This window comes from Wyeomyia smithii, chromosome 2, assembly GCF_029784165.1.
Source record: "Wyeomyia smithii strain HCP4-BCI-WySm-NY-G18 chromosome 2, ASM2978416v1, whole genome shotgun sequence".
In the NCBI taxonomy this organism is placed as follows: Eukaryota; Metazoa; Arthropoda; class Insecta; order Diptera; family Culicidae; genus Wyeomyia; species Wyeomyia smithii.
In genome coordinates, this window is record NC_073695.1 from 160,770,140 (window position 1) to 160,789,064 (window position 18,925).

The 18,925-nt window shown below is 38.9% G+C and overlaps 1 protein-coding gene across 1 annotated transcript in view; it reads left to right on the top strand.

The window, feature by feature from the left end:
* LOC129720161 (organic cation transporter protein-like) overlaps window positions 1–18,925 on the top strand; it is a 66,165-nt gene that overhangs the window by 11,833 nt on the left and 35,407 nt on the right. Inside the window, exons 3-5 of the mRNA XM_055671596.1 lie at window positions 276–436; window positions 2,042–2,154; window positions 2,235–2,360. Coding sequence (XP_055527571.1) covers window positions 276–436; window positions 2,042–2,154; window positions 2,235–2,360 — 400 coding nt within the window. The remainder of the gene's footprint in view (window positions 1–275; window positions 437–2,041; window positions 2,155–2,234; window positions 2,361–18,925) is intronic.

The window sequence follows — 18,925 nt, forward strand, 5'->3', positions numbered from 1 at the left end:
AACTAGTGTTCGACATCGGACGGAGTAGGGTCCGGAGAAGTCCGGTTCTGTCCCCGGAGAAGTTCGGTTCTGTCCGATACGACGCCCAATTGGACCGGGTAACGTAACCCGGTGACCTAGGCCACATTTTTGCACCGTTTTCACATAGAGCTTTGAAATTTCAAATTATCAAATTATTTAGTCAAAAACGGGATTCAAAAGAAATATTCACCATCAATGTTCGCTTTTTTTTCTGTCACATCCTGTATAATAAACAATTGCATAACAAATAATAGAACTTGTTACATTTTGTAATTTTCTTACAGTATTTCAGGGATCCGGATGTAAAACCGTGGATACAACCTACAAACAATAGTAAAGTTGTACCATGTGAATCGTTCGAGCACCAGTCGGAATATAACTCCATTATCACGGAATTTGATTTAGTGTGTTCAAGGTAAAAAGGTTTAAAATTTTTAAAAAGGCTTGAAGAATTCAAACATTTGAAACCAGTATTTGTGAATCACGAGTGTTGTTCTGCGGATTATTCTCTTCATTAAGTTTTTTACTAAAATTAAACAGACATCTTAAACGAATTAAACAGAAATCAAAGGAGTAATAAAAATACTTACATTCTTGAAAAATTTGACGATTTATAATCTGTAGCGTACAAGGTGTCGTGCACAAATTACGTAACGCATGAAGGGTGGGAAGAAGGGTGAAATCTGCGTTACACATTGTTACATAGGAGCAGGGGTGTGCTTGGGTCAGTAACGTAATTAATTTATAAACTGCAAAACAGGGAAATTAGGGAAAGAGGTTGTTCAGTTACGTTATCTTAGAAGGAGGGCTCCTTCAAAAGTTACTTATTGTAACATAAAGAGGTGAGGGGGCTTGAAATCTATAATGTTTGCATCACGTAATTTGTATACCATGCATTCATTCTTAGTAAAAGCAAAGCCTTGGTGCTACATTCCGATTCGGCACTCGACCTTCTGTTTATCATATACAGACTTCGCAGCCAACTGTTAAAGTGTACAGGACAATTGCGGGGCTAGCGCTACGATCCTACTGACACTAACAGCCTCTCCCGAGGCGAGCCTCGAACCTACGACAATTGGCTTGTAAGGCCAGCATCGTACCTCGAGACCAGCTGGGAGGGTTTTATTCTTAGTAATATGCTCCAATATTGTAAAATTTATAAAGGGATAATGTAAAATTAATAAAAATATTTAATTCTGGTAAAAACTTCTTTTAGATATGAGCAAATCTTGCTGGAACCAGACCGTCAGTTGCACAAGGTCATTCAAATTCAATATTAATGCGCATAGTAAAGAAGGTGAAAATACCATAGCATGTTAAACATTTTTAGTTTATAGACCCCTTGGCATAGCCGGATTTAGGGTGGATTCCCCACAAAAGTCCACTTTGATTGACTTATAATGAAATACAAAAAATTGCAAATCCAAAAAAAAGTCATTACTCTTTAAAATAACTGAAATTTCAATAAAAATAACACAATCCGTTTTTCGACATACAATATATTTTCGTATGATTTATACCTTTAATGAAATTTTAACAACTGAAAAGGGGGCCCCGCAAGGTACTTGGCCCCCGGGCCTGCACAACCCTAAATCCTGCCACTTGGTCACCAGAGGGTGGAAAAGATTTTAAAAATATTTTTAAAATGTTTATCGGAAATATTTTATCAATTCTTGATGGCTTGTTGAAACTATATCTCTGAAAATTGCTATAAAATCTCCTGAGATCAGCACTTTATTATAAAGTAGAGTAAAAAGATATCTCCTGAAGTAATAAAAATTTTGACAACTATTTTTGTCGCCATCTTGGATTCTATCGGAAAAACACGTTTATTTTAAAGTTGTAAAAAAGATAAAAAAAATAGTACATGCTCTCTCTGAGGCAAAAAATATGTTATTTATGAGTTCCCTTCATTGTTTCTACATCTTTCGGTCCTATAATTTATGAAGTTTAGTCTCAACTTTGTCGTAGTTTATTTTTTCCTCGAATTTAAACTCCAGTTTCTCATGATTTCTTATAGAGATATATTGGTAGCATCCACACAATCTTGTCATCTGTTTGGAGTACTGCTTGGCGGTATAATTGCAACCAAACTAATAGAGACAATCAGTCCTAGAAACACAATGCTTTTGGGTGAGTACATATCTCTGTTTAATACAAGTTCATTTTGGTTTGGTTCAGCGAGTTTTTGTACAAAACTATTAAACTTTTAGGTATGTATACTCAGATTTTATGCGGGTGCATTACCGGCTTAGTTGACGTCTTCGAATTACATATGATTTTCAGATGTCTTAGTGCAATTTGCTGTTGCTTGATGTATACTGCCGGTGGTATTATAAGTAAGTATATCCAGGTTTTTCATTAGTATTAACTGTCCAGAATTTAAAATAACAAAACCAAAAATGAATGAATTTTCTAAATAAAAAATAATAATGCATAGTCATGGTGTTCCTGGTTTCCTGACTGTTGGTATAAAAATTGTAATCAAAACTGTAAATGCAACTTTTTTTGTATTGCCATTCTGCCAAATTTAAAACACATCGTTGGACAAATTTTCGGGTAACGCCCATTAAATATTGAAGCTGTTGCACGATTATAATGTATTATAAAAAGTTCTGATATACCAGCGAGAATGAGAACAAACTTGAATGCACTTGATGCTGTTGACGCGTTAATAGATTCGTTAACTCAAATATTGGAAGTAAAATCTGGCAAAGCTACACTGCCGTTCCAAGCATAATTGTCCCAGCGTGCATAAGGTTTGTGTGGTCGGTAAACGGCTGGGCAATGCGTACCAGCAGTACACCCGTACTAGTTGGCATAAAATAGACCCCAGTGTGGATCATAGCATAATGCCCAGCAACTCCTATCCCCACCTCCACGTGGTACCGACTGGGATACGAGCAACCAAGGGAAGATCGGTGAACCGGTGGGAACTTGGTCGTATGCTGACAGGAAATGGGGAGCTGTTCTCCTTGGAGAGCAGCTTGCCTGAGCATCTGTTCCCCAGGTTAGGGGCGGCTCAAACAGCGACTGATCCGGAGCGGACGGCTGAACTATGAAATACGATGTCTCGCCAGCTACACCCAAGATGGCGGCCCTGTTACGAGACTAGGCATCGCAGCGTTAGTAAGGCAGCATGCTGAAATAAACATACTACGAACTACCCAGAGAATGATACGAATCGGAACAATCGGTATAGACCTAGGCAAACGAAAAAGGAAAACGGTTGGAAACTTGGCACTTGGAATGTTAGGACTCTGCTCGAACCGGCACGCGCGGGCATCTTGGCCAGAGAGCTACGGAAGGCAAAAGTGGAGGAAGCAGCCATACAAGAGGTGCGTTGGCCTAAAACCGGAGAACGTGAATTCCGGGCGGTTGATCCGATCGCGGGCACCTTTTTCAAGTATCACATTTACTACAGTGGCGGCGACAAAGCGGAACTGGGCGTCGGTTTTGTGCTACTTGGATGAAGTGTGTTATTAGGTGGAGGCCTATTAATGATCGTCTATGCATATTGAAGATCAAGGGCAGATTCTTCAATTACAGCCTTATCAACGTACACGCCGACAAACGATAAAACCAATGACGTAAAGGAGGAGTTCTATGAGCTCCTTGAGAAAACGTATGGAGAGTGCCCATAACACGATATAAAGATCGTCATCGGAGATACGAACGCACAAGTCGGACGAGATGAGTTCTTTCGTCCCGTTATTGGTGAAGAAAGCCGTCACTCTATTACCAACGACAACGGCTTGGGGTTAGTGAACTTCGCCGCGACCAGGGGAATGGCCATCTGTAGTACCAATTTTGCACGTCTGAACATTCGGAAGCACACCTGGAGGCACCCCAATGGAAAGGCCTGCTCCCAGATCGACCACATGCTGATCAACGGCCGGCACTTTTCAGACGTCATAGAGCGGTCCTTTCGAGGGCCAAACATCGACTCGGATCACTATCTCGTGGTAGGCAAGATTCGCGCCCTGTTGTCCAACGTATTTAAATCGAGATCGGCGAGGAAGATACGTCTGGACATCCAAAGGTTATCAGCGGAAGGAGTTGCTGCAGTATATACTCGAAAAGTTGATAGATGGATCGGTGAACCAGCTGGAGTGGACCTGAACGAACGAACGATCTATGATGCGGTCAGCGAAACAGCGCGAGAAGTAATAGGCATGACAACGGATACCACGCGTAGTGGGTGGTTCGATGCTGAGCGTCTAGAGATGACGGAGGAGAAGAACCGCGTCTACGCCAACACGTTAGTAGCAGCTAAAGCAAGAGCTGCTGAAAAGAAGCTTCATCGCCGTAAGAAACGCGAACACTACGATCACGTCCTCGCGGAGGCAGAGAATTGTTTCACCAGACACGACACGAGGAGCTTCTATGGAACGATCAACGGAATCAGGAACCGGACCGTGCCAGTTCCTGTTATGTGCAATGACAGGGAGGGGAACCTGATTACCGATAAATCGCAGGTGACTAGGCGTTGGAAGCAACATTTTGAAGTGGATTTGAACGGTGTGGAAGGTAGGAGAGTCGTCGAGGAGAACAGGACAGAAATTGGGGAGAACAGACAAGCTGTGGACCTAACAACATTGGACGAGGTGAAGAATGCTTGCAAAGAACTAAAGAACCACAAAGCCGCTGGGAAGGACGGCTTACCGGCCGAACTTTTGAAAGTCGGGAGCGAGCGGTTGTGTAGTGCAATTAACCAGTTTATCCTAAGGGTATGGTTCGAGGAACAACTACCTACGGACTGATTGGAAGGACTCATATGCCCTATCTACGAGAAGGGACATAGGCTCGACTGTAGTAATTATCGAGGCATAACCTCCTCAATTCCGCTTACAAAATTCTCTCCCGCATCCTTTTCCAGTGACTGAGGCCGTTGCAGGAAGCCTTTGTTGGAGAATACCAATGCGGTTTTCGAGTGGGGCGATCTACAACGGACCAGATGTTTACCTTGAGACAGATTCGTGGCAAGTTTCGAGAACACAACTTGCAGACGCATTATCTGTTTATTGAATTCAAGGCGGCGTATGACACAGTAAAAAGCAACGAGCTTTTGCAAATAATACTAGAACATGGTATCCCAACAAAACTAATTAAACTGTTACGTGCGACGCTTGACGGTTTTACATCATGCGTCAGAACAGCGGGCGAGTTTTCGGACGCTTTAGTGACGTTAGATGGCCTAAAGGAAGGTGACAGGCTTTCGAACTTGCTGTTCAACATAGCTTTGGAAAGTGCAATACGAAGGGCAGGTGTGCAGAGGAGCGGCACCATCATCGCTAAGTCTCACATGCTTCTGGGCTTCGCGGACGACATTGATATAATTGGTGTTAACCGTAGAGCAGTTGAGGAGGCATTTACGGCTCTCAAAAGGGAAACTGCGAGAATTGGACCCACCATAAACACTGCCAAAACGAAGTACATGGTAGCTGGCAGAGAGCGTGGTAGTTCTGCGGGTGTTGGTGCTGCGGTGGAGATGGATGGGGATATTTTCGAAGTGGTCGACGAATTTGTTTATCTTGGTATTCTCGTGACATGTGACAACGAGGTGAGCCGCGAGGTGAAAAGGCGGATTGCGGCGGCGAATAGGGCTTATTACGGATTGCGTAGCTAGCTTAGCTCCCGTAGCCTACAGATCCGTACGAAATTTGCGCTCTATAGGACTCTGATCCTCCCGGTGGCGCTCTATGGACATGAATCGGGGACGTGGAAGAAAGCCGATCGACGAGCTCTTGGGGTCTTCGAGCGTAGAATCCTTCGATCAATACTCGGAGGCAAACTAGAGATTGGGGTGTGGGCAAGCGCATGAATCACGAGCTGTACGAAGTATACAAACACGCTGATATTGTCAAGCTGATGAAACACAGCAGGTTACAGTGGGCTGGCCACGTAGCATGGATAGCGAATGAGCGACCGGCAAAGATAATATTTAGCAGGGAACCGGATAGAGGCCGACGATTTCGACGCAGACCTCGCACGCGCTGGATGTGTGCTGTCGACGAGGATGCCAGAACAGCGGGTGTAAGGGGAGACTGGAGAGTGGCAGCCCAAGACCGAGTTTTGTGGAAACGTATTCTGGATTCGGCATAGGATCTCAACGATCTGTCACCATAAAAGTAAGTAAGTAAGCATAAGGTTTGTGTAGAACATGGGACAACTATGCTTGGAACGGCAGTATATGCATCAGAATAAGTACGAAACAAAATGCCAAAATTATCATAATTAGAACGTGATCGTTATGGATTAATGTCATGTTGACTTGAGGACTTGCTTCAATATATTTTTTCAAAAATTTTCTTCACGTATGGGCATTTTGTATAATTATGAGGTTTATTTTATGATTTTTCTAGCTTTTGAACATATGTTAGTCCAAAAGCTAGAAAAATCATAAAATAAACCTCATAATTATACAAAATGCCCATAATATTTATAATGTTAAAATTTTGTTAATATAAACTAAGGAAATATTGAGCTGTTTATTTATATATTTTTGGAATTGAACAATTTAGCTTCCTATGTCGTAATATCATTCTTGTACAATATAAAAATCTTTAAAGGATGTAGTTCCAAAGTTTGCATTTATTTTCGCATACTAACCAAAAACAAAATGCATTCGAATGCATTATTATTTTTGCCTTTCTCCTAGAAAGGTATAGCAATCACTTGTAAAACCGAAAGTATAAAAGTGCGCCAAAGGGTCGAATGGCATATATAACTCGACTCAGCTCGACGAGCTGAGCATTTTCTGTATGTGTGTGTGTATGTATGTGTGTGTGTGCAAATTTTTATTCTCACTCGTTTTTCTCAGAGATGGCTGAACCGATTTTCATGAAATTAATTGCAAATGAAAGGTCTTGTTGTCGCATAAGACCCTATTCAATTTTATTGTAATCGGATTTTTAGTTTAGTGGTTATGTATCAAAATATAAAAATCATTAAACATCATTATCTCGAAAACTATACAACCGATTTAAACAGAATTGGTTTCAAATGAACGGGCTACTTGAAATTCCCTTAACTTTTGAATTAAATAAAGATTGAATATATGGTCCAAACGTTATGAAAAGAAACGTGTTCTGAAGACTGTTTAATCTCACTCATGTTTCTCAGAGATGGCTGAACCGATTTCCATAAAATCAGTGTCAATTGGAAGGTCTAGTTGCCCCATAAGACTTTATCGATCTGTTTTGTAATCGTACCATTACTATGCCTGTAATGTTTAAAAATGTGAAATCCATCTATGAAAAGGAATACATTCCGAAGACTACTTGGACTTACTCACTTTTCTCAGAGATGGCTGACCCGATTTCCATAAAATTAGTGTCAAATAAAAAGTCTAGCTGCCTCATGAAGCCCTATTGAATTTTACTGTAATCGAACTGTAACTTCGTATTCAATGTACCGATATGTGAAAATCACGAAACTTCATTATCTCAGAAACTACACAACCGATTTAATCAATATTATTATCAGATGAGCGGGATAATTGAGGGTTAACTGATGAATTATGATTGAACACGTGGTTTCAAAACTTGACTGTCCTAGAGGTTCCCATTTCATTTTATTATAATTGAATATAAGCCACCGTTATGTATTAAATTGTTAGAAAAACAACGAAAGTCTGTTATCTCAAAGGCATCATGACTTATTTGAACATAACTAATGTCATACGAACGAGTCATCTCTCAAACTTACAAATAACAAACTTCATAACAATTTGATATGTGGCTTAAAAGTTATGGAAAGAAAAGAAATTCGAAGACTTTTTAAAACTATACCTGTTTTGATCGATATATGTGGCCTCAGCATAATTTAAATGTGGTATCGTACAATTTGAACGTTCCAAATTCATTGATTCCTTGCGATGTGTCTGACAATTCAAAATGTTGCCTGAAGTCGATTATTGAACATTTTGGTTACCTCTAAAAACATTCACCTGCCAAATGTTCAGTTGGTGTCCAGTTGGTTAGCTCTCGAATTTGTGTTTCATTTGTATGGAACCCCTCTTTTCCAGAAAAAGGAGGAGCGTCCAACTATTTGTGACATATTTGTTACCTCTTAAAACATCTACATGCCAAATTTGGTTTAATTTGCTTTGTTTGTTCTTGAGTTGTGAAGAAATTTATGTTTCATTTGTATGGGACCTCTCCCTTCCAGATGAGGGAGGGTCTCAAACTATCGTAGGAACCTTTATCGGCACCAAAAACCCCTACATACAAATTTTCACGTCGATCGGTTCGGTAGTTTTCGAGCCTATATGGATCAGACAGACAGACGGACAGACCGGACTGCATTTTTATATGTATAGATTACAACATCAATATTTTAGAACCTAAAGAGTGAATATACATTCATTGGATTGAAGCGTTCATATAAATCTATTTTTATAGATAAAAGTTTGAATGAGAAAGGCTGGGTCTGACCGCTAGGTGGATTAATTTAGGGTTTTCATGTAGTTGTACCAAACCCGATCACTATTTATATTGTGTTTCCATACCAATATCCTTTACACCTCCCAGCTTATGAGAACCGATGGCAGCTGATACAACTAAACACACTAGTCAAACGTTATAGACTGCAGTTATCTGCTAGAACAGTTAAATATCCATGTGCCGCGTCATCATCTACGAAATCGGACATTCCTTCGGACTTCAGTCCACCGAACTTCTTATGGTCAGAAAAATCCGTTGTATTACAGCATCAGGCTTTTTAATGAAGTTAGCCACGAGTTTGATTTTAATATAAGTAAAACTAGGATTAAGAGAGCCATAATATAATTAGTTATAGATAATATTTGTCTGTCCTGCATCACTACACTGCAGACTAAACAATAAACATTATAAACATTTGCAGTGTTGAAAAATGTCGGATACAATTTCAATATTCCATAATGATGTGTTAATAACACAAATTCAAATTCCTAGTTTTTTTTTTTGAATGTACTATGGAATGACCCCTCTCTTAGTTAACTTCACCAACTTGAAACACTGTTAGAAGCTGTCGCAAACGGCTTGCTGGAACACATAATAGTTATCTCCGAAGAGTTTTCAAAGACTCCGGGCACAAATATTCTACAAAACTTTCGTTTTAAAATAAACACGCCTTTGTCAATGAAAACCAGTGGAAGCTTATCTTGCTTGCAAGCTGCCCCCTAAACCATCACTGTACTCAAGAATCGAGTAACACTCCTTTGGAACTCCGAAATATTGTCTCTTACTGTTGCCTACAATCGATCATACTGTGCATTGTGTAACTGCTGGGCAAGTATACAAAAAACAGGTAACCATTTTAATTTACCATTTTTTATCTGACTGAAACTTTGCACAGATGTTTGTGTTATTGATTTATCTTTTGAAGAGGCTTTCTACAAATTTCGTCATTCCGAAAAAAATATACACCGTGAATAAACCTTTTTTCCGAGAAAAAAAAATTAAAATTAAAACTAAAGTTTAAATTAAAATAAAATTATCTTAAAAAGCTTTGAGAATTTTATTTTTTTAAATAGAAACTACAAATGATTTGCTAAACACTGAGGGTTATCTGATCATTAAGTAGAGAGAAAGCAAAAAGCTAAAATTTAAATGAAAAAAATAGTGAAGAGGATTTTTACAAACATTTTGGAGCTGGCATGGTTTTTTGATCGGCGGGACGTTTCCGGCAAATTTCGTCATTCCGAAAAAATATGCACCGTGAATTATTCTTTTTGCCTTTCTCCTAGGAAGGTATAGCAATCACTGGAAAAACCAAAGGTATAAAAGTGCTCCAAAGTGTCGAATCTCGTATATCAATCGACTTAGTTTGACGAGCTGAGCATTTTCTGTATGTGTGTGTGTGTGTATGTGTGTGTGTGTATGTGTGTGTGTGTATATGTGTGTGTGTAACGCTCTCTCAATCTCACTCGATTTTCTCAGAGATGGCTGAACCGATATTCATGAAATAAATTGCAACTAAGAGGTCTAATTGCCCCATAAGACCCTATTGAATTTCATTGCAATCGGATTTTTAGTTCAGAGGTTATGTTCAAAAATGTGAAAATCACGAAACATCATTATCTCAGAAACTACTCAACCGATTTTAACAAAATTCAGAGGCGACGCGTGACCAAGTGGGCTACCTGTTCAATCAACATTTGCAACACTAAAACAACAGTATCGTGATAACAGTTTCGAAAACTTTTATCTCTCTACATTTATCTATATGGCAAAGAATTTCTACGGTCTATTATGACCGCGAGTTTTCCGTTAACTTTCTCGTAGAATAATGAAATCTGCATCATTTCATGGAGGAAATCTTTATCCACATTTATCACATCATGATTCTCAATGATCGGTTTTAGTCATAAATAAGTCTGGATCCGTCGAAGAACTAGAAAAGTTCGCTCGACGGATGGCGTTGTGATATGCAATGTCAGTATCATTCAGGTTTTTTCCAACGATAATTGAAATTATGTTTATGATCTATTTGCCTCTAAACTTTTCGCATGAGTAAAAAACCTATCTTTGTTCAATGCTAAAGCGTTTCTTTTGACGATGTTGAAATTTTAAACTAAAAAGAAAGCAGCGCGTAAGAATACAAACGTTTACTATGCGGACTATGCGAGGTTCAAGTTTTCGAATGAACAAAATGGGTGTAGAGGTTTGAATGAAACTATACATCGACGGAAGAATTCCACCACATTGACAGAAATAATGAATGAATTTGCTCGTTTTTCATTTGCACTACGAAAGCTCTGAAGATGGATCTGCGAACTCTCGCGGCCACGTGGTCTCTCTCAAATTTTAATGACGTCGAGAGAAGAAACAGAAAGGCATAACGAAACAGATTACCAGACACTACAGAGAGGAGGTGTGTAATGAATGTTTTCTCTCGCTGACATCGGTTTTGTTCAGCAGAAAGTTTGAACCAAAAATGTCATTTTTACGCGAGGCGTCGCATTAGTAGTGGTGAGCATGAATGACTGCCGCATACCCTGCCGCACTTGAAGGTGCAGAGAAGTGTTGAACGACGGTTAGTTCAGGTGAAAAGTCTGAACAAACGGTAGTCATTATTGCGTGTGGCCGTGTGGGTTGCGTTGCGTGTGAGTTGTATGGCGTAGTCTGAAATGTAGCCCATCAGGTTACATTCTTCACGGTGCATACATTTCCACTATGTAGAAAATAGAATAAGGATGTTCGGGATAACATTGAAATTACAAATAATTTACTCCGACGATTTTTCATCCACTCTACAAATGTGAAAAAATCACTTTTTTCTGAGATTGTCTACCTGTCCTATGAACAGGTTGAACAGGTGGACGAGACGCCTCTGACAAAATTGGTTTTAAATGAACGAGCTACGTAGGTTTTCTACCTTAACTTTTGAGTTTCATGAAGATTGAACGTGCGGTTCAGAAGGTATTTAAAGAAACGTGTTCTGGAGAGTGTTTAATCTCACCCATGTTTCTCAGAGATGGCTTAACCGATTTCCAAGAAATTAGTGTCAAATGAAAGGTCTAGCTGCTTCATAACACCCTATTGAATTTCAATGTAATCGGACTGTAACTTCGTCTGTTAAGCACCAGAATGTGAAAATCACGAAACTTCATTATCTCAGAAAGTACACAACCGATTTGAACAATATTGGTATCAAATGAACGGGCTAGTTAAAGGTTAATTGATGAATTTCATAGTGATTAAACACGTGGTTCAAAAATTGTGAAAAGAAGTTCCGGTGACTTTTCAAATTCACTCGTTTTCCCGAAAATGGCTGGACTAAATTCAACAATCTGAGTGTCAAAGGAAAAGTTTGGCTTTCCTATAGGTTCCCATTTTATTTGACTACAATCGTATTTTCATTCCAACCGTTATGTATAAAATTATAAAAACAACGGAAGTCTATTATCTCAAAAATCACACGACTTATTTGAACATATCTAGTGTCATTTGAACAGATTGTCTATCAAACTCACAAGTAAGTAATTTCATAGCAATTTGATATGTGGTTCAAAAGTTATGAAAAGAAACGAAATTCAAAGACTATTTAAAACTGTAACTGCTTTGATCAAAACATATGGCCTCAACAAAATTTAAATTTAGTATTGTGCTATTCGTACGTTCCCGGTACTGCTCGTGATTGAAGTGTACGAAATTCAAAGTCATTCCTTTTATTTCGCTATTTCTTCAGCACGAATATTTTACTCCTAATCAATAATTTTTTTGGCTTTTTGCCTTTCTCCTAGAAAGGTATAGCAATCACTTGCAAAACCGAAGATATGAAAGTGCTCCAAAGGGCCGAATGGCATATATGACTCGACTCAGTTCGACGAGCTGAGCATTTTCTGTATGTGTGTGTGTGTGTGTGTGTGCGCGTGTGTGTGTGCAGATTTTTATTTTCACTCACTTTTCTCAGAGATGGCTGAACCGATTTTAATGAAATTATATGCAAAAAAAAGTTCTAGTTGCCCAATAAGACCCTAATCAATTTCATTGTAATTGGATTTTTATTTTAGAGGTTTTGTTTAAAAATGTAAAAATCACGAAACATCAATATCTCAGAATCCACACAACCGATTTCAATAAAATTGGTATCAAATGAACGGGCTATTTTAGAACCCCCTTAACTTTCGAATTTTATATAGATTGAACATGTGGTTCAAAAGTTATGAAAAGAAACGTCTTCTGAAGACTGTTTAATTTCACTAATGTTTCTCAGAGATGGCTGCACCGATTTCCACAAAATCAGCGTCATACGAAAGGTCTAGCTACTCCATAAGACCCTATTGATTTTTTTGCAATCGGAATATTACTTTACCTGTTATGTTTAAAAATGTGAAATCTAGCTATGAAAAGAAACATATTCCGAAGAATACATAAACTCACTCACTTTTCTCAGAGATGGCTGAACCGATTTTCACGAAATAAGTGTCAAATGAAAGGTCTAGCTGACTCATAACACCCTATTGAATTTTACTGTAATCGAACTGTAACTTCGTCTGTACCGAATTGTGAAAATCACGAAACTTCATTATCTCAGAAAATACACAACCGATTTGATCAATAGTATTATCAGATGAACGGGCTAGTTAAGGGTTAACTGATGAATAATGATTTAACACGTGGTTTCAAAGTTTGGCTGCCCTATACGTTCCCATTTCGTTTGATTATAATCGAACTAAGCAACCGTTATGTATTAAATTGTTAATAAAACAACGAAATTCTATCATCTCAAAGATTACACGACTTATTTGAACATTACTAGTGTCATACAAACGAGTCATCTCTCAAACTTACAAATAACAAACTTCATAACAATTTGATATGTGGTTCAAAAGTTATGGAAAGAAAAGAAATTCAAAGGCTATTTAAAACTATACCTGCTTTGATCAATATATGTGGCCACAATATAATTTAAATGTGCTATCGTACAATTTGAATGTTCCCGGTATCGCTTGTGATTGAATTGTTCGAAATTAAGAATCATTACTTTTATTTCGCTATTTATTGAGCATTTACATTACGTCAAATTTCATATTTTATACTTATATTACAACATCATTGTTTTAGAACCCAAAAAGTGAATACATATTTATTGGATTGAAGCGTTCATGTAAATCTATTTTTACAAATAATAAGTTTGAATGAGAAAGGCTTAGTCTGACCGCTAGGTGGGTTAATTTAGGTTTTTTTTCAAGAAAATAGTAGGAGGGTGGTATCCAAGACACGACCGCATAGTTGACGAGGGACTACAATAGTTTTATATTTGCTTTTGAAGCTCTGTTTGATTTGAGTTCGTTTTACTTTTGGCACGGTTCGACTTTGGCACACATGTGCCAAAAATGAGCGGTTACGTTTAATCACATTTTGTAGTTTTCTTTATTTATTTTACCCAATTCAATTTCAACATGCTCCAAAAGAAAGGTACTTTGGTTCTTTTTGTTGCCAGAGCGGATAACCGGAATAGGTGAAACGGTTCCTGAGATATGACTGGAACATGTTCCGGCAATATAGTGTATAGACAATATAAGCAAAGCAGTACTATGTTTTCTAATTACGTGGGTGGTAATATCAAGTATCTAGGCCGTCAGCCGTAATTCATCAAGCGACACCTCAAACGACTTGGAACTAGAACTAGTTCATGGGGTCTGCATTTTGATTATTTATTTGTAGCACTCTCATTTAGAAGTAAATTATTCTCTTTGACATTGATGAATTTTTTCATTCCTATACAGTCAATTTTCCCTAATACGCGAAAAGGCAACCTGCTATAAAATAATAAATTGAGTACGATTCAGTAGAAATTAAACTTTCTTCTATATCTATTTTATTATATTGTGAAAGATGCACAAAGCGGCAAAGATGTCACATTATTTTTTTCCTGCAGTTACAAGCTTATGGAAAAAATATCGATAACGAATTACAGTTTTTAGTAGAAAATGTATATTCACAGAAAATTCAAGTTTGACATAGAATTTTATGAACATGTTAACATTCAATTCACGTCAATTTAAACATTTTATCAGTATACAGAATTAATCAGAAAAAAATTAATCAGTTTCAAGATACCAAAGAACAACAAAGATACCATATTTAAAAGTCATATGTCTGTTATCTTCAAAAATAAATAGGGCTAGAAAGAGTGATGCACAACATTAGCCTCAGCAATTAATATTTGCATAGTGTTGTTCAATTACAAGCAAGGTTATGGAGAGTAATATTTTTTTGTTCATGCTAATGCAAAGCAGAAAAATTTAATTGAAAAATACAAGTACAAATATCGGAACTCTAATAGCAAGATGAAATGAATTTGCAACTAGGATTGTCATATTGAGCTAAATTCATTTAGCTAGCAAAATATAATCATCAGTACAGCTCGTTTAACTACCTATTCAAAGATCTATACGGAGCATTTTGGTATTCTATTGCCTTTAAATACCCTATTTTTAGTTTTTCAATAAATCTGAGAAAAACAGAGTGTAGAGTTCATAAATAAACAACGCATTTTATCTGTACAATGCACCAAATTTATATACCCTGCTATCTGCCTCTACCGACACATACAGAATTTTGTTGTCCCCGGCGGCGCAACGTCTTTTGAGGCACCCGAATAATCATATTAAATTCTGATATTTGCTACTATACGGAACAAAAATAAAAAGATGACAATTCAAACGGCAATTCGATTATGTTCCAGATCGCAAAACGATACCTACGCATTAACCCAACACGCCTCACTGTGCGTCGACAGCGGCAATGTAGTCTTCACTTGGCTTTTTTATTTTTTTTTTCAAAGGTGGCGGGAAAATCTGCAAACAGACACCTGAGAAGAGAACTCAGGGTGTGAGGATGAGACTAGGGGAGAGATGCTGGGGTAGTTACACTCCCCCAGACACCTACTGATCCCTGTCCCGACCCACTAAAACCCCTCCAGCCCTGGTCTTCCCGGAACGACGGTTAAGTATTACGTCGGGAAGTGGCTTTTGTGCGTGATGCACCCTCTTTACTCTCATAACCTCCTAGCTAACTACCTGGAGATTGGTAGTTAGCTACCACTGGCGTGTTGGTGATTGACCCGCCACACACGTTGTAGCTCCAGGACAATCTGGGAGGCGGCCGCACAGGCCGCGTTCCAGATGTCCGGGTCGTCGCACATTCTCCGGACAAGATTGTCCGGAGTAGTGCCAGGCCCGCTCACAGCCATCATGTTGCTCCTCGCTCTTACGAAACGGGGGCATACGAAGAAGACATGCTCTGCAGTCTCCTCCTCTTCCACGCATTCGGGACACATGGGGACCCCGCGTGCCCGAACCTGTGCAGATATTGCCTGAAGCAACCATGCCCTGACAGGATCTGTGTCAGGTGGAAGTTCACCTCGCCATTTCGCCTCCCGACCCAGCCGGATATCTCCGGTATAAGTCGGTGCGTCCATCTGCCCTTTGTGGAATTAGACCATTCGCTCTGCCAACGGAGCATCGAGAATGACCTTCTGGTGCCTCGTATGCCCCTTCTGTCACGGTGGTCGAAACACTCTCTGTCCTCCTTGATGGCGATGCTGATGGGCATCATGCCGGACAAGACACAGATTGCATCGTATGACACCGTCCGATACGCACTCACAACTCTCAGGCACATGAGCCTGTAGGTACTTTCCAGTTTACCGCGGTAACTGTTAGTACCTAGCGCTCTGGACCATACTGGCTCACCATACCTAAGTATGGACGAAACCACGCTGGCAAGAAGTCTTCGCTTGCTGCCATAGACCGCTGAGCTATTGGACATCATATGAGATAGTGCTGCAATAGCCGATGAGGCCCTCTTACAGGCATAGTCGACGTGGCTCCCGAACGTGAGCTTGTCGTCGACCATAACCCCCAAGAGCTTGAACGATCGCTTTGAGGTGATGGTACAGTCTCCGACTCTGACCACCGCCTGTTGCTCTGATTTACGGTTGTTCACAACCGTGACCTCCGTCTTATGGTGCGCAAGCTCCAGTTTCCTGGAGCGCATCCAGTCCTCGACCTTCCTTATGCAATGCGCAGCCGTCAACTCGACCTCTTCGATCGACTCGCCGTAAACCTCTAGCGTTATGTCGTCTGCAAAGCCGACGATCACAACCCCCACAGGAAACTTTAGTTTCAACACCCCGTCATACATGACGTTCCACAACACCGGACCCAGGATTGAACCTTGCGGAACCCCGGCTTGGCTTGGCTGCACACAAATGAATATCGAGTTCTTTTGCACTGATAGACAACGAGTGACCAGCGCTCTATTCATACATTGCTCGGTGTAGTACTGTTGCCTGTGCTAGCATGATTCCCTTCAAGACATTAGTATTAATAACATTCTTACAGCAGAACGTAAAATTGCCCGATAGTGGAGGTGGTTACGAAATTTCCGAAAAAGCTTCACCTTCAAGACATCAAAATAGTCTAGGTTCATGAAAGCAAACATTAGTTGACCTATTGGGACGGAGAGATTCTGTCAAATTGTTTTGCCACTGCTATACAGTATATCATAGCAGGCAGTTGGTGTCTACGCATGAAGTCTGTGTCAGGCGTGCTCGGATGTGATTAGTACATTGTTCGTGAAAATTCGACCTTGAAACTTTTATGAAATTTTCACTGTTTAACAATAAAATGATAATGATAACTTAAGAATCACAAAATTGTCCATCATTTTATCAATCCAACGACACATTGATGATTGTGATTCATCGTGTGGTTACATCAGTATTAACGTTTGAAATCTTTCATTCCGACGTTACACCTTGGTTTTAGTTTCCACAGAATGTATCTCGATATAGTGTGGTTATACGTAGTCCTACGTCAAACAATAAAAATTTAAACTCAATTTTAAACTAAAATAAAATTATCTCAAAAAGCTTTGAGAATTTTATTTTTGCCTTTCTCCTAGAAAGGTATAGCAATCACTTGCAAAACCGTAAGTATAAAAGTGCTCCAAAGGGCCGAATGGCATATATCACTCGACTCAGCTCGACGAGCTGAGCATTTTCTGTATGTGTGTGTGTATGTGTGTGTGTGTGTGTGTGTGTGTGTGTGTGTGTGTGTGTGTGTGTGTGTGTGCAGATTTTTATTCTCACTCACTTTTCTCAGAGTTGGCTGGTCCGATTTTCATGAAATTAATTGCAAATGAAAGGTCTTGTTGTCCCATAAGACCCTATTGAATTTTATTGTAATCGGATTTTTAGTTGAGAGGTTATGTATCAAAATGTAAAAATCATGAAACATCATTATCTCAAAAACTACACAACCGATTTGAACAAAATAAATTTCAAATGAACGGGCTACTTTAAAAACCCTTAACTTTTGATTTTTATGAAGATTGAACTTGTGGTTCAAAAGTTATGAAAAGAAACGTGTTCTGAAGACTGTTTAATCTCACTCATGTTTCTCAGAGATGGCTGCACCGATTTCCATAAAATCAGTGTCAAATGGAAGGTCTAGTTGCCCCATAAGACCCTATTGATTTGTTTTGCAATCGGACTATTACTTTGCCTGTTATGTTTAAAAATGTGAAATCCAGCAATGAAAAGAAACATATTCCGAAGACTACTTGGACTCACTCACTTTTCTCAGAGATGGCTGAACCGATTTTCACTAAATTAGTGTCAAATGAAAGGTCTAGCTGACTCATAACACCCTATTGAATTTAACTATAATCGGACTGTAACTTTGTCTGTAATGTGTCGAAATGTGAAAATCACGAAACTTCATTATCTCAGAAACTACACAACCGATTTGATCAATATTGTCAATATTATTATCAGATGAGCAGGCTAAGGGTTAACTAATGAATTATGATTGAACACGTGGTTTCAAAGTTTGGCTGTCCTATACGTTCCCATTTTATTTGATTATAATCGAACTTAAGCAACCGTTATGTATTAAATTGTTAATAAAACAACTAAAGTCTATTATCTCAAAGACTACATGACTTATTTGAACATAACTAGTGTCATACGAACGAGTCATCTCTCGAACTTACAAATAACAAACTTCATAACAATATGATATGTGGCTCAAAAGTCATGGAAAGAAAAGAAATTCAAAGGCTATTTAAAACTATACCTGCTTTGATCGATATATGTGGCCTCAACATAATTTAAATGTGGTATTGTACTATTTGAATGTTCCAAATTTATTGATTCCTTGCGATGTGTTAAAAGTCTGCAAATGCACGACGAATCGGCCATAGGATATGATCAAAGTCAAATAACAAATCGTTCGAAATGATTGAGTTTATCGAAATGACAACATCCTCGACTTTTGTCTTCTGTACATCACCTTAATTCTGAATATATTCATATTGGGTGGTATTCGGTCATTTTCAGCAGATTTTCTGGCATCAATCTGACACCAGAAATACCCATATTGGGAGGTATTTAGTTATTT